The 21,102-nt window shown below is 36.4% G+C and overlaps 1 protein-coding gene across 1 annotated transcript in view; it reads left to right on the forward strand.

The window, feature by feature from the left end:
* PCCB (propionyl-CoA carboxylase subunit beta) overlaps positions 1-21,102 on the forward strand; it is a 71,948-nt gene that overhangs the window by 11,751 nt on the left and 39,095 nt on the right. Inside the window, exons 3-8 of the mRNA XM_053709753.1 lie at positions 1,939-2,007; positions 2,656-2,712; positions 3,925-4,038; positions 6,826-6,936; positions 8,476-8,584; positions 10,566-10,686. Of these exons, the coding sequence (XP_053565728.1) occupies positions 1,939-2,007; positions 2,656-2,712; positions 3,925-4,038; positions 6,826-6,936; positions 8,476-8,584; positions 10,566-10,686 (581 nt within the window). The remainder of the gene's footprint in view (positions 1-1,938; positions 2,008-2,655; positions 2,713-3,924; positions 4,039-6,825; positions 6,937-8,475; positions 8,585-10,565; positions 10,687-21,102) is intronic.

Consider the following 21,102-nt stretch of genomic DNA (forward strand, 5'->3'; position numbering starts at 1 on the left):
TAAACCTTTCGGTCATCTTCAGGTTGCTGGGTACATCTTAATTGGTCGGTATTGTTCCTGATCACCCTCTGAAATTGTAATTTCGGGAATGTTGCGAATGAGGGAGGATGACAGCTGACCGCCCTCAGAATCGAGTTTCTGTTGGTCCTTTTTCTATAAAGTGTGGTTCCCAACCGGTTGTCTTCTTTGAATACCCTGACGTCCAGAAAGTCAATCATCTCTATGCTGGTGTTACACTGGAACCTGATTGTGCTATCAAAATTATTTAGATCTGCAACCCATTGTGTAAGTGACAACTCATCACCAGCCCCCCACCAAAAAAAAAAGTCTATATACCGACAGTATAGCTTAATCTGTTTGTTAGCAAATACCTGCATGGTGTTGGTTTCATATTCTGCTATGAATAGGTTTGCTAGAGATGGGGCCACATTGTTCCAGCAATTTGTAGATAATATTTTTTTTTTCAAATAAAAAATAATTTTTAGTGAGACAATCCGTGAGTAGCTTGATAAGAACCTCTTCATCAGGTCCAACATAGGGAATTCGTCTAAGTTGTCTTCTCACAGCGGTGATGCCCAAGTCCTGTGGGATCACCGTATACAGACTTGTGACATCTAGAGTCACCAAAAGGTCTAAAGCTTTGATGTCAGTGAACATTGTGATTAATTGGATGTATGACTTCATCTGTTAGATCCAAGGTTGAAGGTGGAAATCCACAAATTGAGCTAGCGGTTGCAGCAAAGACCCTCAAGCTGAAACTATGGGCCTCCCTGGTGGTATTTGAGCATCCTTATGCACTTTTGGAAGTGTGTATAATACTTTAAAATTGTATGATCTAAAGTAAGAACAATTTGGGGTTTTATGCCTCTTTAAATTAATTACAGGAAAAAGGGACAACCTAAATAATGAAAGTATATTGCAAAGGAGTTTTATATATGTATATGCATTTTGTGATTGGCTGATGGCTGTTGCATGATGCAGTAGTAAAGAAAATTGAACTAACTTTAAAATTTTTCATAATAAAATCTATTACCCAATTGAATGGTCATTTTAAATACATGTATAAAGTAACTCTTGGGAGCACGAGAACTGCTGATCCTGAGCAAGATGCCACTGATGAGCCAATGAGCAGCTGCAGGCCCAAGAACCTGCTTAGATACATAGAAACATAGAATTTGACGGTAGATAAGAACCAAAAAGGCCCATCAAGTCTACCCATAATTTTTGAATTCCTTTACAGTCTTTGTGTTTACCACCTCAAATGGAAGTTTATTCCATGAATCCACCACCCTTTCTGTAAAAAAAAATAAATAAGAATACTGTCAGTATTCAGTTTGTGGCCCCAGAGTGGGGCTTTACTTGTATAGAGTTCAACAGTGAGTAGTGAATGAATTAGAGATTGCAATGTCCCTTTAACAAAAGGAGAGTTGTAAATGCTTATAAATACTTTTAACACAGCTGTTAACATAATTATGTAATGTCCCATTAAAGGGATATACAAGTCTGTTTCAATTTTGCAATGATTTCTATCAAGTATAAACCACTGCGTAGAGATTGTTATATGGGTTTTACCTTTTTTATGTCCTCCCTTGGTTTTTTTTTTTTTTTTTTTTTTTTTTTTTTTTTTCTGCATTACTTCCAGTTACATCCCCACAAGGGCACTGGGGTCTCTACAGGCAGGCATATATAGTTTGATCTCATTAATCTCCTAGAGCAATTTAAGCTGGCTTTTTTTTTTTTTTTTTTAAACTCTCAACAAAAGCAACACTTTTATAACCTGCCTCACTCCAGGAGGCATTGGCCTATAGTGGAGTTTCGCTGATATTTAACTTCTTCAGTTTAAAATGACAGCTCTTGTTATATGTTATGGGGTTAATACACTGTTTAGTTTGCTTTAATTATCATATTTTATTTTATTTTTTTTAACTCTTCTTGCAGTATCCTGGGGACAGTGTTATTACGGGACAAGGCCGCATTAATGGGAGATTAGTATACGTCTTCAGCCAGGTACGTTTATTTTTAAAAGTCTTTATATAGCGCAATGTGATATAGTGATATAGATGAGGTTAAGCAAAACCATTCATTTGTTTAGCGGTTGTTCACTTTTTAGGGTTACTTTATAATTGTGGGCATGCTATAGTTTTACTTGGTAGGATATTAAATTAGGCTTCAAAAAGAACATTTAAAACCCACTGTTAACCAATGGTGATCCTTTTTAAAGGGACATTTAGGTTATATTAAATGTTCATGATTCAGATACAGCATGTAATTTTAAACAACTTTCCAATTTACTTCCATTAAAAAAAATGTGCACAGTCTTTTATATTTACACTTTTTGAGTCACCAGATCCTACTGAGCATGTGCAAGAATTCAGACTATACATATATGCATTTGTGATTGGTTGATTGCTATCACATGGTACAAGGGGAGTGGAAATATACATAACTTTGAAATTTGTTATAAAAAAATCTACTACTCATTTGAAGTTCAGACTAAGTGCTATTGCATTGTCTTGTTATCTTGCATTTGTTGATTTTGCAAATCTAATGTGTTGAATGGTCCTTTAAGGAAATATAGGGGAAAGTATAATTATTGTGGGAGAACAAATCGCACACTTGCTTAACAGAGTCTGTATTTTTATGTTTTTGTGACAGGATTTCACTGTCTTTGGAGGAAGCTTATCTGGAGCTCATGCACAAAAAGTCTGCAAGGTAAAATGATAGACTTATTCTATACCTATTTATTTAGCTAACTAGTGTAGTCTCTCTCTTTTCACCTAAATTCATATTTACTCCAATATGAATGCATTTAGCTAACCGGCACATACAAATACAAATTGTCATTGTGTTTCATTTTAACTAGACTGTCTCTTTTAAACCTTCATGATTCAGACAGGGCACTGCCTTTCAAACCTGTTCTCAGGCCTCCCCAACAGGCCAGGTTTTCAGGATTACCTTGGGTAAGAGCAGGTAAAATAACTGTTTACTAATCAGCTGATTATTTCACCTGTGCTGATATTCTCAAAATGTGGCCTTGTAAGGAGGCCTAAGAACAGGTTTGAAAACCAGGGAATTGGGGCATGCAATTTAAAAAATAAATTTTAAAAAAATGCTTTGTTTTCTTGGTATTCTTTGTTGAAAGCTAAACCTAGGTATGCTTATTTCTAAGACCTTCTGTGTTTTTATTTCTGTATTTTATTCATTTGCTTAGTGTGTTGTGTGTGTTTTTGTGTTTTTGATAAAGATTTGAATGTAGTAGACAAACTTACATATTTCAGTATTCTCTAAAGGGACAGTAAATGTTAGTTTTCTTTTTTATGTAACTGTACAGTCTGTACAGTCTATTATCTTTCTGTGGGAATCCTTGGTTGAACATCAGCTTATTTATGTAAGGGCATACCTAGGTGAGTGTAAGTGTCTTGTACTATATGGCAGCACTGTTCGTGATAGTTTAAAGGGACATGAAACCCACTTTTTTTTTCTTAAATGATTTAGGTAGAACATAAAATTTTAAACAATTTTTTTTTCTATTTTACTTCTATCCAATTTGCTTCATTCTCTTGAAATCTTTTGTTGAAAATAATATCTAAATAGGCTCAGCTGCTGATTGGTGGCTGCACATAGATGCCTCGTGTGATTGCTATTTCTTCAGCAAAGGATATCTGAAGAATTAAGCAAATTTAAATAATAGAAGTTAATTGAAATGTTTAAAATTGTATTCTCTATCTGAATTATGAAAGAGAAAATGTTTGGGTTTCATGTCCCTTTAATACTAACTTCTATGTGCCTTTAATGTATTGTCAGTAGGACTTTAGCTCATTTTTCAGATATGACCCGGTAGATGGTCCATTTCTTCTGCTTATTGATTGCTTTCTTTTAATGTTAGGTTAATGACTGCCACTGACAATGTTCTTATCCTCTCAGATTATGGACCAGGCAGTGCTGGTGGGAGCCCCTGTCATTGGTCTCAATGACTCAGGTGGGGCGCGTATACAAGAGGGCGTGGAGTCGCTGGCAGGCTACGCAGACATCTTCCTGGCAAGTAACAATATATTTACCACAGATAGCTAAAATTCATGTGAATAAATAGTGTAAAACCTATGTGTTTCTAAAGTACTACAACCTAAATATATGGGGTGAGAAATCTAGAGGAGTATGAGCACTAAACAGTTAAGATATTTTCATATAAATGCAGAGCATCAGATCTGCTTATTATATTTTGGTTGATTGGTGAAATAATTGTGTAAATGCTGAGGAACTGAGATACAAATGGTATTTATGTCTTACACTCCAGCTGTATTTCTGAGACAATGTAAGGACAAGGGGATTCATTGTGGGATTTAAATACTGTTCATTCCGGTCCCTGCACTTTGCAGGACCCCTTGTTGTTTTGAGGTTTACTTATTACATTCTATGGATTATTTTTTGTGACTTTTTTTTTTTTTTAACAGCTAGAAACCTATACCAGGGCTACTTACTAATTGCATGCTAAAGGAATGGTATAACTCTTAAATTGTTTCTCACATTGTTATATTTGCCACAACATGTATTAAAGGGACATTAAACCCAAAACGTTTCTTTCATGATTCAGATAGAAGTAAATTGGAAAGTTTTTTTTTTTTTTTTTTTTTTAAAGTGATTGTAAATCCTAGAATTTGTGAAACACTAGGATTTACCCTTGGAACAAATAAAGGAGCCTTTTAGTCATGAAGTATAAAATTAAAGTTCCTTTATTTGTCTGAAGCGTTCGCAGGGCTGAGCGCCTCAGACAGCCCATGGCAGAACGCTACTGTGCTGTGAGGTGACATTTCCACCTCCTGGCTAATAGCCATGTGGGCCAGCTGGCATTATGCCGGATAGCTAGCACAGCTATTGACAAAGAGGTGGAAATGTCACCTCACAGCAATGGGTGAACGCTTCAGACAAATAAAGGAACTTTCAGCATGAAGTATTTTATTCTTCATGACTGAAAGTCCCCTTTATTTGTTCTACTGGTAAATCCTAGCGTTACAATCACTTTAAATTTGTATGGTCCAGTACACTATTTTCTTAAAGGGACAGTAAGCACCTTATTACGACATTTCTGTTGTGTTGCTACAGAATAACATATGAGACAAGTCTTAACATTTTTAAAACCAATTAATAACATCCTTTTTTCTGCAACTATTTTTATTAGCCAAACTCCAGCCACCATTGGCCTTATGTGGAGGAGCCAGTCTGGGTTTAGTCGGTGGGCTAGCTGCTGTCATAAAGTTAGTGTAAAGCCCTCTGTTGCAGTTGCTATCAGTTAAAGCCAATAAAGAGAAATATATGAAGTAGAGTTGAGAAGTCAGCAGGCTGCGTTTTCATGTAATGAGGATTCAAAATTTCTCAATTTTCAGAGCTAAATTTACATTAAAAAGGAGGCTAAATAAATAATAAAAATATATATTGCTAAGTTGTTTCGCTATGCAGAACTATTTTATAAAAGTCTCAAGGTGTTGGGACCTAGAAGAACACATTGGGTGAGCTAATGACAAGAGGCATATGTGCAACCACCAATCAGAAGCTAGCTCTCAGTAGTGCATCACTGCTCATGAGCCTACCTAGGTATGCTTTTCAACAAAGGATACCAAAAGAATCATGGAAAAAAAAGTTTGGGTTTTATTTTCCTTTTAAGAGTTAAGTTATGTGAATTCATCCTAATAAGCAGCACCTATTTGTATGGTTTTTGATTTCACATGCTGGCAATGTGCACTTGATGTACTATGTGTGTTAACATAATGCGATTGCAGATTCTTTCCTTCATCTCCATAACATTAATTCCTTTTGTTATACAATTTCAGCTTTTTGGATTATGTATTCACTTATATTTTTATAGATATGTCCGTTTTCTCTTTGTGATCTATTAGATCAGCTTTGTTAAGGCTGGGTTAGCTTTGTATGCTACTTGGTGTTTAGGGGAAAACAAACATACCCAGTAATTCCGCTTACAACACAACTGCAATAATATAAGGGATATAAAACATTTTACCTTTTTATTTCTTTTTTGTAACTTTAATTTGTGAAGGCTCCATTACTTCCTGTCACTGCCCCATAAAGGGGCTGTGGTCTCCACAGGAAGGCAAAGAAATAGCTTTCCTTTTAAAGTGTTGCGTGGAGACTTATTATATGCTGCAGTCAGTTTATTGCCCATGCTCAGAAGAGGACTTTTGCTGCAAAAATAATGTGACAGTAGAACTAATGTTATGTAATACATACATACATAACATAGTAGATAAGGTTGAAAAAAGACTGAAGTCCGAGTTCAACCTATACAAATCTAAAATAATTAGAAATGGTAGCCTTATCTAGCTGCAGGCTGCTGTTGTGGTGTTTTTTTTTTTTTTTTTACATTGTTTCTTTTTATGTTTACTTAGATTTTTTTTTAAACTAAATGAGCACTGTTTCATATTCCTTTTTTTACTAAATATCCATAAAACAAACTGCTTTTAAGAGTCAGCTAATTTGACTTAATTGATTTCTAAAATTCGCAGTATTCTGACACTGGCAACATGCTGCAATTGTCTCTATGGGGTGTGAATATATTGGTATGTTGATGGAGCATGGCTCCTAGAATCTTACTTCATTATCATAACTTTTTGTAATTTTTTTAAATGCCTAAGCTCAGGGTCTGGTAATACAAAAGATATGCGGTATGAAGTGCAGATCTTTTAAGAATATTATTTTACCTGCTTCCTGTATGATAGTGCAGACGTTACCTATGAGTTTATTACTGGAAATATGAAATGCACAGACTTAATCTAATGTTGCTTCACACTGAAACACACTATTTCTTCATTTCAGAGGAACGTGTTAAGCTCAGGAGTTGTGCCTCAGATATCCCTCATTATGGGGCCGTGTGCAGGGGGGGCTGTTTATTCGCCAGCTCTCACTGACTTCACATTCATGGTTAAGGTAAGAGTCGTCTTCTGGCTTTTTCCCTCCAGCCTTAAACTGACCCAAAACACCTCCCTTATTTTTATGTAAAAATTGTGCTTTGTTCCACAGTCCCTAGAATTTGCCTTTTGGCCTCCTAGGCGAGATAAATACCCATTTTACATAATATCAAGATGTGTGTATAATTGTCCTTTTAAATGTACAGACAACATTATTATTAATGTCACATTATTCTGCACATAGTAACATTAACCCAGCAGTACCTGTAATAAAATTAAAGATTTAACCCGTTCCTTGACATCTACTCCTGCTCTTGTGTTTTTTTTAAAGCGTGTCATGTGCTCGCTGTGTAATCAGTGTGCCCGATAGTACCGTTCACCTACATGTAGCGCTCCCATGTGCCACCCCCTTTTTTATAATAAAGGAACACAATTTTATAATAAAGGAACACAATTATGCCACCCCCTATTTTATAATAAAGGAAAGAAAAAAAATTATACGTGTGTGTGTATAATATATGAATAAATATACACACACACGTTTTCAGGAAATTTTACTTGTGTTTTACTGCCACCTTGTGTTGGCAATTTGAAACAGCAGCCAAATTAGTGCAACTTTTATAGGAATATTAAACTGTATGAGATAGTTATATAAAATGTTTAATGTGTTGTAAAAAAAAACCTTTGCAATATACTTTCCTTTTTATTCAACTCTGAAAAGTTTTGGTTTTCTAAATTCAACTGAGTTTTTATAAAGTAATGGGCTCTGTCACTCTCCTGCTGAGGACAATAATAAGGGACATATATAAAAAAAAAACACTGTTCAAACAATTTATCTAATAGGGTTTCCACGCAGCCCTGTTTGCACAGTGTCTTTTATTACCTGTTTTATACCTGTCCCAATTTGTCCTCAGCAGAATAGATTAGATAAGGGAAAACATAAGTTCAAACATAGCAGAGCCTGTTACTTCATATTAACTGAATGGTTTATAGAAAGTAAACCTTTACACTTTCATCTTCACTATTTAAATAACTAATATAATTGTAGGCTAATCTTTGCTTTGAATACACCATGTGTAACATGTATTTAGTGCTTAACTTCGCAATTTGGCACAGTTTGATATACAAATCATATGATCAGGTTAGACAAATTACAATATAACATGGATGTACATATAAGATGATGCCATTACCGTACAGCCTTATCATACTGAAACATGGTTATCTAGGGACACAATATCATTGTCATTATTTTGCTTTGTCTCCTATTTTGTAAACTTTGTAAATAATTAAATATATTGGCACATCTGCAAATGAACTAATAACAGAGGCTTATCAAAGAATCTAATCAAATCTGTCACAACAACCAATTGTAATCCTAAGTGATCTATACATAACACAGGATATGTACTTTTTTGTAAGTGGTGGCTAGTTGTCTAGATATAGAATATATTTCGTGCACCAGTAATATTTTGTTTCTGCTCTATTTCACTTAAAACTACACCCACCGTATATATAGTGTAACAAATACTTAAATGATGGCTTTCTGCATCTGCAGGACACATCCTACCTCTTCATTACTGGCCCAGACGTTGTAAAGTCCGTCACAAATGAAGATGTCACACAAGAGGATCTTGGTGGTGCCAAGACACACACAGCATTGTCTGGTATATTTTGCAACTTGATATAAGTAACTATAAATGCTGACCTGCAGAACAGCTGGGCTTATAAGCTTAAATGCTAAGGGGTGCAAGCAGCTGACAGACTGAGTGGAACTGGGTAGAGTAGATTGTATGCATCATTGAATAGTAGACTCTCTATAAGGAACACTTTGAAGGCTAGGGTGAGAGTCTTGTATGGAGGTAACAAGAGAGAAGGCCGTCATGGGCAGAGTGAAGGGGACAGTTGAGTTAGTTACTGGGGACAAAAGCATAGACAGGAGAGCAGTGTTATTTAGGCTCGTGAATGTTAGGGTCTGTATTTTATTCTGGAGGAAAGAGGAAGGGATTGGCAGAGAGGTGTCGCAGATGAGGACGTGTAAGAATGATCAGCCTGGCAGAGGCATTCATTATGGATTGTAAAGGGTATAGATGGCAGCTATGGAGTGCATAGATGGAGTTGCAGTAGTCAAGGTGGGAAATGAAGAGAGTAAATAAAAAAAAAATCTCCCAAAGTCACTACTTCCCTACAAAAGATACAACTAAGATTTTAAGTTGGAAGCAGCAGGAATTGGCCAAGGACTGGTTGTGAGAAATGGTGTGATATTTATTAACACAGTTGGGGGGGGGGGGGGTATGGTTAGGGATCTTGGAATAAGGCAGGAAAATAACAGTAAAGTCAAAATTGCATTTTTATGATTCAGATAGACCATGCAGTTTAGAGCAACTTTCCAATTTACTGCTGTACACAATTGCTTTGTTCTTTAGGTATCTTTTGTTGAATAACATACTAAGGAAGACTCAAGCAGCAATATGCTGCATAGATATGCCTCTTGTTATTGCTCACCAGCTGTGTTAAGCTAACTTCCAGAGTGCATTGCTGCTTCTGAGCCTACCAAGGTTTATTCTATAACAAAGGATACCAAGAGAAAGAGAAGCAAATTTGATAGTAGTGCTTGCTGATTGGTGGCTAAATGTAGCCACCAATCAGCAAGCGCTACTCAGGGTTCTGAACCAAAAAAGCTTGCATTTCTGCTTTTTCAAATAAAGATAGTAAAAGAACAAAGAAAACATAATCGGAGTAAATTAGAAAGTTGCTTAAAGAGACAGTCAACATCCGACACAACCGGATTTCATATGTTTGTAATGCAAATGAAAATCCGCCTGCACCGGCTCCCTTCTCTATTACCTCTATCCTTGTCCTAGGAATCCTTCCAAATACATACGTTAATGTTGTCAAAATATGGCCGCCAAACTCCCTCCATGGTTACGTACTAACCTTCTCTTTCGATCCATCCTCCAATCAGAATGGAATCCTCAGTCAGAATCTTCAAACACGTTCACAGCGTTTCGCGCATGCGCGATTCAATAGGAACCAAAAAAGCAGAACTTTATTCTCCCCAATAGTTTGACGTATTATATTTTTAACAGTACCCTATTACTTAACACTGATCTAATTAATTGAATGTGTCAAGTCCGATTGCTGTGTACAATCTAACTGATTTACAAATGCGCATGCGCAATGACATATCGTGCGCGTCATCAATCCCTTCATGAACGAGCGTGATTTGGAAGTGAGATGGGGAAGGAGGAGGAGTTTGGCGGCCATATTTCGACTAGAGTAACGTATGTATTTGGAAGGATTCGTAGGACAAGGATAGAGGTAATAGAGAAGGGATCCAGTGCAGGTGAATCTTCGTTTGCGTTACAAACATATGGAATCCGGTTGTGTCGGGTGTTGACTGTCCCTTTAAAAGTGCATGCTCTATTTGAATCATGAAAGAAAAAATTGGGTTTAGTGTCCCTTTTTATTGCATTCTCTATCCGAATCCTAAAAGTGTAATTTTGACTGTTGTGTTTTTTTTCTTTCTTTCTTATGGTTAAATTAAAAAGTTTAACGTAATTAAATGAGTTGTGCGTCATACTTAAATGATATAGGTTCATTCAAAACCAGAGCAGATTTGATTTCCATTCTGTGTCTACATTGCAGGAGTGGCTCACAGAGCTTTTGAGAATGACATTGATGCTTTATTAAACTTGCGGGAATTCTTTAACTATCTTCCACTGAGCAACAAGGACCCATCTCCCATCCGAGAGTGTTTTGATCCAAGGTAAGTGTAGCATAAAAGATCAGGGTTGTATCACAAACCACTGTTATCCAGCTAGTTGGGTCTTAGATACTTTATATAGAATTCTTTTTGGTATCATGTTTTAACCTTGATTTAAAATACTGAAAAGTAACAAAAGTATTACAATTTTAAAATATTATTTTCTAGCAAAAATTTAAAGTGATTGTAAAGTTCAATGATTTAAAGCCCAGTATTTAAAAAATACTCTTAAAAACATGTGCATTTTAAGTCATTAAACTTTGCAATGACGCTTCTTTTTTAAAATAAGTTAACGATTTGATCTCATTTGGCGGTGAAATGGTGTCATGAAATATACCAAAATGGGCCTAGATCAATACCTTGGATTGTCTACTTAAAAAAAAAATATAAAAAATAAAATGCATGCTTACCTGATTTATTATTATTATATATATATATATATATATATATATATATATATATATATATATATATATATATATATATATATATATATATATAATTTTTTTTTTTTTTTCTCTGTGCATCGAGAGTCCACAACGTCATTCCAATTACTAGTGGGATATTCAACTCCTGGCCAGCAGGAGGAGGCAAATAGCACCCCAGCAAAGCTGTTAAGTGTAACTTCCCTTACCCATAATCCCCAGTCATTCAGCCGAAGGAAAATGGAAAAAGAAGAAAACACAAGGGTGAAAAGGTGCTTGAGGTTTACCCAAAAAAACTGCCGAACTATAATTATGAGGGCTGCATTGTGGACTCTCCATGCCCGGAAAGAAAGAGAAATTTATCAGGTAAGCATAAATTTTTGTTTTCTTTCCTATGGCATGGAGAGTCCACAACGTCATTCCAATTACTAGTGGGAACCAATACCCAAGCTAGAGTACACGGAATGAACAGGGAGGGAGAACAAGGCAGGAGGACCTAAACAGAATGCACCACTGTTTGAAGAATCTTCCTCCTAAAAGGGGCCCCAGCCCAGGCAAAAGTATGAAATGTGTAGAATTTGGAAAAAGTATGCAGAGAGGACCATGTAGCCACCTTGCAAATCTGTTCCATAGAAGCTTCATTTTTGAAAGCCCAAGAAGAGGAGAGTACCCTAGTGGAATGAGCTGTAATTCTCTCAGGAGGCTGCTGTCCAGCAGTTTCATAAGCAAAACGAATCAAACTTCTCAACCAGAGAGAAAGAGTAGTAGAAGTGGCCTTCTGGCCCTTACACTTTCCAGAGAAAACAACAAACAGGGCAGAAGATTGCCAAAAATCCTTAGTAGCTTGTAAGTAAAATTTTAGAGCGCGCATAACATCCATGTTATGTAAAAGACGTTACTTATGAGAAGGATTAGGACAAAAAGAAGGAACAACAATTTCCTGATTAATGTTTCGATCCAACTCCACTTTAGGAAGAAAACCTAATTTAGTACGAAGGACCACCTTATCTGCATGAAAGATAAGGTACAGGGAATAACACTGCAGAGCTGAAAGTTCAGAAACTCTGCGAGCAGAAGAAATGGCAAGGAGAAACAAAACCTTCCAAGATAACAATTTTATATCAACAACATGCATCAGCTCAAACAGAGCCTGCTGCAAAACTTTAAGAACTAGGTTAAGGCTCCAAGGAGGAGCAACAGGTTTAAACACAGGCCTGATTCTGACAAGGGCCTGTACAAAAGCTTGAACATCTGGTAAATCAGCCAGACGTTTGTGCAAAAGGATAGACAATGCAGAAAACTGACCCTTCAGAGTACTGACTGACAAACCTTTCTCCAGGCCATCCTGAAGAAAAGATAAAATATGGGGAATCCTCGCTCGACTCCAGGTGAAACCCTTGGATTCGCACCAATAAAGATATAGATAGATATATATATATATATATATATATATATATATATATATATATATATATATATATCTATCTCTATCACACACATATATACACCATACCTTGTGGTAAATCTTGCGAGTAACAGGTTTGCGAGCCGGAAGCATAGTATCAATGACCGCGTCAGAAAAATCACATCTAGACAGAACTAGGCGTTCAATCTCCAAGCTATCTGCTTCAGATAATCCCAGGTTTGGATGGAGGAATGGACCCTGAATTAGAAGGTCCTTCTTTAAAGACAACCTCCAAGGAGGTAGAGATGACATCCTTACCAGATCCTGCGAGGCCATGCAGGAGCTATTAGAATTATCAATGCTCTCTCCTGTTTGCTCTCCTTCCACTAGTCATTGCTCATATCAAACAGAGGAAACAGATATGCCAGAGAGAAGATCCAAGGAACCGCTAGAGCATCTATCAGAACAGCCTGAGGATCTCTTAACCTTGAACCATACTTTGGAACCTTGACGTTTTGATGGGACGCCATCAGATCCAACTCTGGAACCCCCCACCTGAGGGTTATCTGAGAGAATACATCCGGATGGAGAGCCCTCTAACCAGGATGAAAAGTCTGATATGTAGAGAATATGGTGTGGTAGCCAAGCGCTAAGACAATCCCTTAAGCTGAATACAAATGAAGGGTCTAACCAACCCCCAAGGGAAAGAACTAGTAGTGAAGTATTGTGTACAGCGCCAATACAGGCTAAGGGATAAATATAAACACTAAAAAATGAGATGTATACCTGCTAAGGCTAAAAAGGATTTAATACAAAAAGAATAGTATTTTGTTACAAATGATGGATAAAAATAATGGATAAAAACAATGGTAAGGTGGAAGAGTCTCTATAAAAACTCACAATGCGTGAATGACAATTGGATCCAAGGGTATTGGGATGAGAAAACTGAAATAATAATATTGTAAGATCCACGTGTGAGTGCGAATAAACAAATAAGCAAAGTGTTTATGCAACATAAATGTGTAACATAAATGTGCATAAATGTGCAGAGTGTTTTTACAGCATAAGTGAGCAGCCAAGTGTGATAATAAAAGTATGAACGTATGAACACTGTATGTAAATACAAAAAGAATCAATCCATAAACTAATAATCAAAAATTCACAAAAAAATAATTTGAACAGTCCTGATGACACTGCAGTGCAACAAAGAATAAAAAAAGGAACAAAAAATGAACAAAAATAAATCACAGGTGTGTTGATACCAATGAGTGACAAAATGTGGAAAACTGGATGAGGTGACACAAGGCAAAAATGGAAAAAATATATGTGGAAAAAATAGGTAAAAAAAATCCAGTGAAAAGCGAAAAAACAAAAGTGATGTTCAACAAATGTTAATAAAGATCAAAAAAGAACAAAAGTTGTGTTGTAATCCAAATAACAGTAAATTAGAAATGGAATCACATGAAGGAACCTTGAATCCTGAGGGGGAGAGTTCCCAGGTGAATCCTGACAACGGTCAGCTCTTTGTCCAATGTCCTAGAAATGTCCCTGTAGAAAAAGGATTAACATAGCGTAACAAGTCCTCAAAGTAGGTAAAAACTTAGAATAGTGCTTACCAACAGGTCTACGCGTTTCGGCCCCAAAATAAGGCCTTTATCAAGACTGCTGAAGTGGTAAGCTGAGAGCCTTTAAATAACAGTGTCACTTAAGTGACCGGATGTGGCTCTGAGGTGCACTTCCGGTTTCGCCATAAGATAAAAAGAGTGTTTAACATATATAAAATATGTATAGAATATCACTCAGAGATAGAATTGTCCTATATTTTATTCCTAAGATTTGTATATATGTATTTGGTGTCATTTGGTTCAATATATCTTAAGCACCCATAGTCGTGATGTCACTTCCGGTTTACCGGAGTAAACATTTTTTAGCTGATCTTATGTTTTGGTAGCCTAAGGTTGTGAACTCTAGTTAGGAGATATAGTTTAGAGATGTACTTTTGTATGTTTTAAAGCTCGATCACCTATATTTTTATGGTGACGATTTTGCAGTGATTTGATTGGTCGTGACATCATGACCCAAATTCTATGATCCTATTGGTTTTGGAAAAAGGTGTGTGGGTAATAGCCCTCCTGATTGGGTGTTGAGATGTCAAATAGCTTTTTAACAAAGGGGGACAAATTGTTTCGATAGCAGAGGAGATTTAGAAAATAAAGATACCCATTTTTGATGATAAAGAAGCCCATTATTTAAAATAAGAGCAGCTTAAGAATGATTAGCCATTTCATAATAGGAACAGCTTTAGAGTAATTGGAGATAATTTATATGCCTTCTCCATTATGTTTGTACATATTTATAAGTTATCGCACAAATCATGTATTTTATACCGAGATATAGTTTATATATCTTCTCCAATATATATGTACATAGTGATGATATAATTTATATATCTTCTCCAATATATGTGTACATAGTAATGAGTGATATCCCTAAACATATGCCTTACATTTAAATGAGATTATAGGAGGTCTATTAGTCCTCTCTTATAAACTGGTGCTGCTTTAGGTATTTTTAAGTGTTTTTAAGGCACAGCATCATAGTGAGGGAGTATTGTCAACATCAGAGTTGGAAAATAAAATCCAATAGTGGCACAGTAATAGAATAATAAAAAGGAGATCACTAATCCTATAAACCTAATCGAACTAGTTTAGCCAGGCTTAAAAGAGAAAATGCTATAGCAGTGTGTGTAATTTTATCTTACACTGTGTCAACAAAAAGGCTATGGCTTTTTTAGAAAAAAAGGAAGAAGAGTCTAAAATCCATAATGTAAAAGACTTTATAAGGGTATATCTGTATGTCTTAAGTCAGAGTTTATACATACTCGTCACTGAGTCCAATAGCCTCAGTAAATTCCGTAGAGGAGGGTGTGTTAATACCCCTTATCTGTGCCACCAGAATGGAATCTTATATAAGACCTTTAGATCACTAAGGTCTGTAGTGTCACATCATTTGGGAGCAGTGGTTGAGTGGGTGTATGAGAGATCTATAAACTACCCAATAGTTAAGAGACTTGGTGGTGACCAATATAGATATAAGAGAAACTCCTGTGGATTTTTTATGAGCAGAGAATGATGAACTTCTAAAGTAGAAATAACATATAAGACCAGATACCTGGACTATACATAAGATATATATATTAGCCCTTGGGATGTAGGGAGGATCTGACAGAAAATATATTGAATTCAGAATGAGGGGATAGTCTGATGAATATTCTATAGTGGAGTCCTTCATTTAACTTTAGGTCAGGGGTATAATGGTACTGGAAGCAGAGACTATTTTGGGGGAGAGCTTAGTCAATCTATGTCTAGGGTGTGTACTTCTAGTCATAGATTGGGCGTTATGGATAGATACATTTGGTGAGGATTCTGGAGAGGATCAAATACGATGGTATCATAATGCTATCAGATATAATCATAGATTGAAGAGATGGGTAAGATCCTCTCTGTTATTTAGACCTTTTGGATGTAAGCTGTCCAACAGAAAAATCCATTTGGATTCAGCTTTGAGAAGACTTTTTTCAAAGTCACCACCTCTCCAATTTTTTATAACTTTCTGTATGCCAGTAAATTTCATGTCTTTTATATTGCCGTTATGTTTAGTTGCAAAATGTTTATAAAGAATTGTGTCTTTATTCTGTTTTTCAATCAGCAATATATGTTCTCTTAGCCTATCTCTGAGGCTCCTTGATGTCTGGCCAATGTACTGGAGGCCACATGAACATTCAATAAGGTATATAATCCCTTTGTCCTGGCATCTTAAATCTTTAATAGCAAATTCTTCTCCCGTCTGGTTTGATTTGAATTTTTTTTGGTCTTAGTGCCTCTTTTGCATGCTTTGCAGGTAGGGCACGGGTAGAAACCTTTAATTAAAGGTTTCTACCCGTGCCCTACCTGCAAAGCATGCAAAAGAGGCACTAAGACCAAAAAAAATTCAAATCAAACCAGACGGGAGAAGAATTTGCTATTAAAGATTTAATAAGATGCCAGGACAAAGGGATTATATACCTTATTGAATGTTCATGTGGCCTCCAGTACATTGGCCAGACATCAAGGAGCCTCAGAGATAGGCTAAGAGAACATATATTGCTGATTGAAAAACAGAATAAAGACACAATTCTTTATAAACATTTTGCAACTAAACATAACGGCAATATAAAAGACATGAAATTTACTGGCATACAGAAAGTTATAAAAAATTGGAGAGGTGGTGACTTTGAAAAAAGTCTTCTCAAAGCTGAATCCAAATGGATTTTTCTGTTGGACAGCTTACATCCAAAAGGTCTAAATAACAGAGAGGATCTTACCCATCTCTTCAATCTATGATTATATCTAATAGCATTATGATACCATTGTATTTGATCCTCTCCAGAATCCTCACCAAATGTATCTATCCATAACTCCCAATCTATGACTAGAAGTACACACCCTAGACATAGATTGACTAAGCTCTCCCCCAAAATAGTCTCTGCTTCCAGTACCATTATACCCCTGACCTAAAGTTAAATGAAGGACTCCACTATAGAATATTATCAGACTATCCCCTCATTCTGAATTCAATATATTTTCTGTCAGATCCTCCCTACATCCCAAGGGCTAATATATATATCTTATGTATAGTCCAGGTATCTGGTCTTATATGTTATTTCTACTTTAGAAGTTCATCATTCTCTGCTCATAAAAAATCCACAGGAGTTTCTCTTATATCTATATTGGTCACCACCAAGTCTCTTAACTATTGGGTAGTTTATAGATCTCTCATACACCCACTCAACCACTGCTCCCAAATGATGTGACACTACAGACCTTAGTGATCTAAAGGTCTTATATAAGATTCCATTCTGGTGGCACAGATAAGGGGTATTAACACACCCTCCTCTACGGAATTTACTGAGGCTATTGGACTCAGTGACGAGTATGTATAAACTCTGACTTAAGACATACAGATATACCCTTATAAAGTCTTTTACATTATGGATTTTAGACTCTTCTTCCTTTTTTTCTAAAAAAGCCATAGCCTTTTTGTTGACACAGTGTAAGATAAAATTACACACACTGCTATAGCATTTTCTCTTTTAAGCCTGGCTAAACTAGTTCGATTAGGTTTATAGGATTAGTGATCTCCTTTTTATTATTCTATTACTGTGCCACTATTGGATTTTATTTTCCAACTCTGATGTTGACAATACTCCCTCACTATGATGCTGTGCCTTAAAAACACTTTAAAATACCTAAAGCAGCACCAGTTTATAAGAGAGGACTAATAGACCTCCTATAATCTCATTTAAATGTAAGGCATATGTTTAGGGATATCACTCATTACTATGTACACATATATTGGAGAAGATATATAAATTATATCATCACTATGTACATATATATTGGAGAAGATATATAAACTATATCTCGGTATAAAATACATGATTTGTGCGATAACTTCTAAATATGTACAAACATAATGGAGAAGGCATATAAATTATCTCCAATTACTCTAAAGCTGTTCCTATTATGAAATGGCTAATCATTCTTAAGCTGCTCTTATTTTAAATAATGGGCTTCTTTATCATCAAAAATGGGTATCTTTATTTTCTAAATCTCCTCTGCTATCGAAACAATTTGTCCCCCTTTGTTAAAAAAATTATTTGACATCTCAACACCCAATCAGGAGGGCTATTACCCACACACCTTTTTCCAAAACCAATAGGATCATAGAATTTGGGTCATGATGTCACGACCAATCAAATCACTGCAAAATCGTCACCATAAAAATATAGGTGATCGAGCTTTAAACATACAAAAGTACATCTCTAAACTATATCTCCTAACTAGAGTTCACAACCTTAGGCTACCAAAACATAAGATCAGCTAAAAAATGTTTACTCCGGTAAACCGGAAGTGACATCACGACTATGGGTGCTTAAGATATATTGAACCAAATGACACCAAATACATATATACAAATCTTAGGAATAAAATATAGGACAATTCTATCTCTGAGTGATATTCTATACATATTTTATATATGTTAAACACTCTTTTTATCTTATGGCGAAACCGGAAGTGCACCTCAGAGCCACATCCGGTCACTTAAGTGACACTGTTATTTAAAGGCTCTCAGCTTACCACTTCAGCAGTCTTGATAAAGGCCTTATTTTGGGGCCGAAACGCGTAGACCTGTTGGTAAGCACTATTCTAAGTTTTTAACTACTTTGAGGACTTGTTACGCTATGTTAATCCTTTTTCTACAGGGACATTTCTAGGACATTGGACAAAGAGCTGACCGTTGTCAGGATTCACCTGGGAACTCTCCCCCTCAGGATTCAAGGTTCCTTCATGTGATTCCATTTCTAATTTACTGTTATTTGGATTACAACACAACTTTTGTTCTTTTTTGATCTTTATTAACATTTGTTGAACATCACTTTTGTTTTTTCGCTTTTCACTGGATTTTTTTAACCTATTTTTTCCACATATATTTTTTCCATTTTTGCCTTGTGTCACCTCATCCAGTTTTCCACATTTTGTCACTCATTGGTATCAACACACCTGTGATTTATTTTTGTTCATTTTTTGTTCCTTTTTTTATTCTTTTTTGCACTGCAGTGTCATCAGGACTGTTCAAATTATTTTTTTGTGAATTATTATTTTTTTGTGAATTTTTGATTATTAGTTTATGGATTGATTCTTTTTGTATTTACATACAGTGTTCATACGTTCATACTTTTATTATCACACTTGGCTGCTCACTTATGCTGTAAAAACACTCTGCACATTTATGCACATTTATGTTGCATAAACACTTTGCTTATTTGTTTATTCGCACTCACACGTGGATCTTACAATATTATTATTTCATTTTTCTCATCCCAATACCCTTGGATCCAATTGTCATTCACGCATTGTGAGTTTTTATAGAGACTCTTCCACCTTACCATTGTTTTTATCCATTATTTTTATCCATCATTTGTAACAAAATACTATTCTTTTTGTATTAAATCCTTTTTAGCCTTAGCAGGTATACATCTCATTTTTTAGTGTTTATATTTATCCCTTAGCCTGTATTGGCGCTGTACACAATACTTCACTACAGGATGAAAAGTCTGTCTGCTCAGAAAATCTGCCTCCCAATTGTCCACTCTTGCAATATGGATGGCAGATAGGAGACAATCGTCAGATTCCGCCCACTGCAGAATGTGAATCACCTCCTTCATGGCCAAGGAACTCAGAGTTCCTCCCTGGTGGTTGATGTAAGCCACTAAGGAGATGTTGTCCGACTGGAATCTGTTAAACAGGACTTAAGACAATTGGGGCCACGCTGTCAAGGCATTGAAGATTGCTCTCAATTCCAAGATGTTTATGGGAAGAGAAGACTCTTCCTGAGACCACAGGCCCTGAGCTCTCAGAGAACCCCGAACAGCTCTCCAGCCTGACAGGCTGACGTCCGTAGTCACAATCACTCAGGAAGGTCTCAGAAAGCAAGTGCCCCGAGACAGATTTTCCTGTGAAATCCACCACGAGAGAGAGTCTCTTGCTAGGGGGTACAGATTTATCCACTGCGATACATCTGAATGGTCTCCATTCCATTGACTTAGCATGCAAAGCTGCAGTGGTCGCATATGGAACCGAGCAAAAAGAAATGATGTCCATGCAAGCCACCATCAGACCAATCACATCCATGCATTGAGCCACTGATGGACGAAAAGCAGACTGGAGGGAAAGGCAGGAAGCAAGAAGTTTGGATTTTCTGACGTCTGTCAGGAAAATCTTCATGGACAGAGAATCTATGATTGTCCCTAGGAAAATCACTCTTGTCGTTGGAACTAGAGAAATCTTTTCTAGATTCACCTTCCACCCGTGGGAACGTAGAAAAGACAACAACATCTCTGTATGAGATTTTGCTGTTTGAAAAGATACGCCTGAACCAAGATGTCGTCTAGATAAGGCGCCACCGCAATTCCCTGGGATCTGATCACGGCCAATAGAGCTCCCAGAACCTTTGTGAATATTCTGGGTGCTGTGGCAACACCAAACGGAAGTGCAATAAACTGGAAATGCTTGTCCAGAAAGGCAAACCTTAGAAACTGGTAATGATCCCTGTGAATGGGAACGTTTAAGTACGCGTCCTTCAGGTCTATGGTCGTCATGAACTGAGCTTCCTGAATGAAAGAATGGGACGAATAGTTTCCATCTTGAAGGACAGAACCCTGAGGAATTTGTTTATGCACTTAATTTACATGAGTGTTTTCTCTCTGTTTGGTACTATGAATCAGTAGGTGGATTAAAGGAGACAAAATAATGCAGTCCTTGCTTGAAGAAACCCTCTATGGTGGTCATGTAGACTAACAAGTAGTCTGTATGGTGTAAGTCAGTCTTCAGATCATATGCTTGTGGAGTTGCTATTTAATCTGAATGGTTGGAATCCTGCTTAGGTAATCTGTTTGTAAATCAGATGTATAGGAAGATGAATTTGTTAAATATTCCACATATCTCTGAGCCTACAGGACTCACTTGTTTGAGGGCAGTGGGACTTTGT

Source organism: Bombina bombina, chromosome 4 (genome assembly GCF_027579735.1).
Source record: "Bombina bombina isolate aBomBom1 chromosome 4, aBomBom1.pri, whole genome shotgun sequence".
Lineage (NCBI taxonomy): Eukaryota > Metazoa > Chordata > Amphibia > Anura > Bombinatoridae > Bombina > Bombina bombina.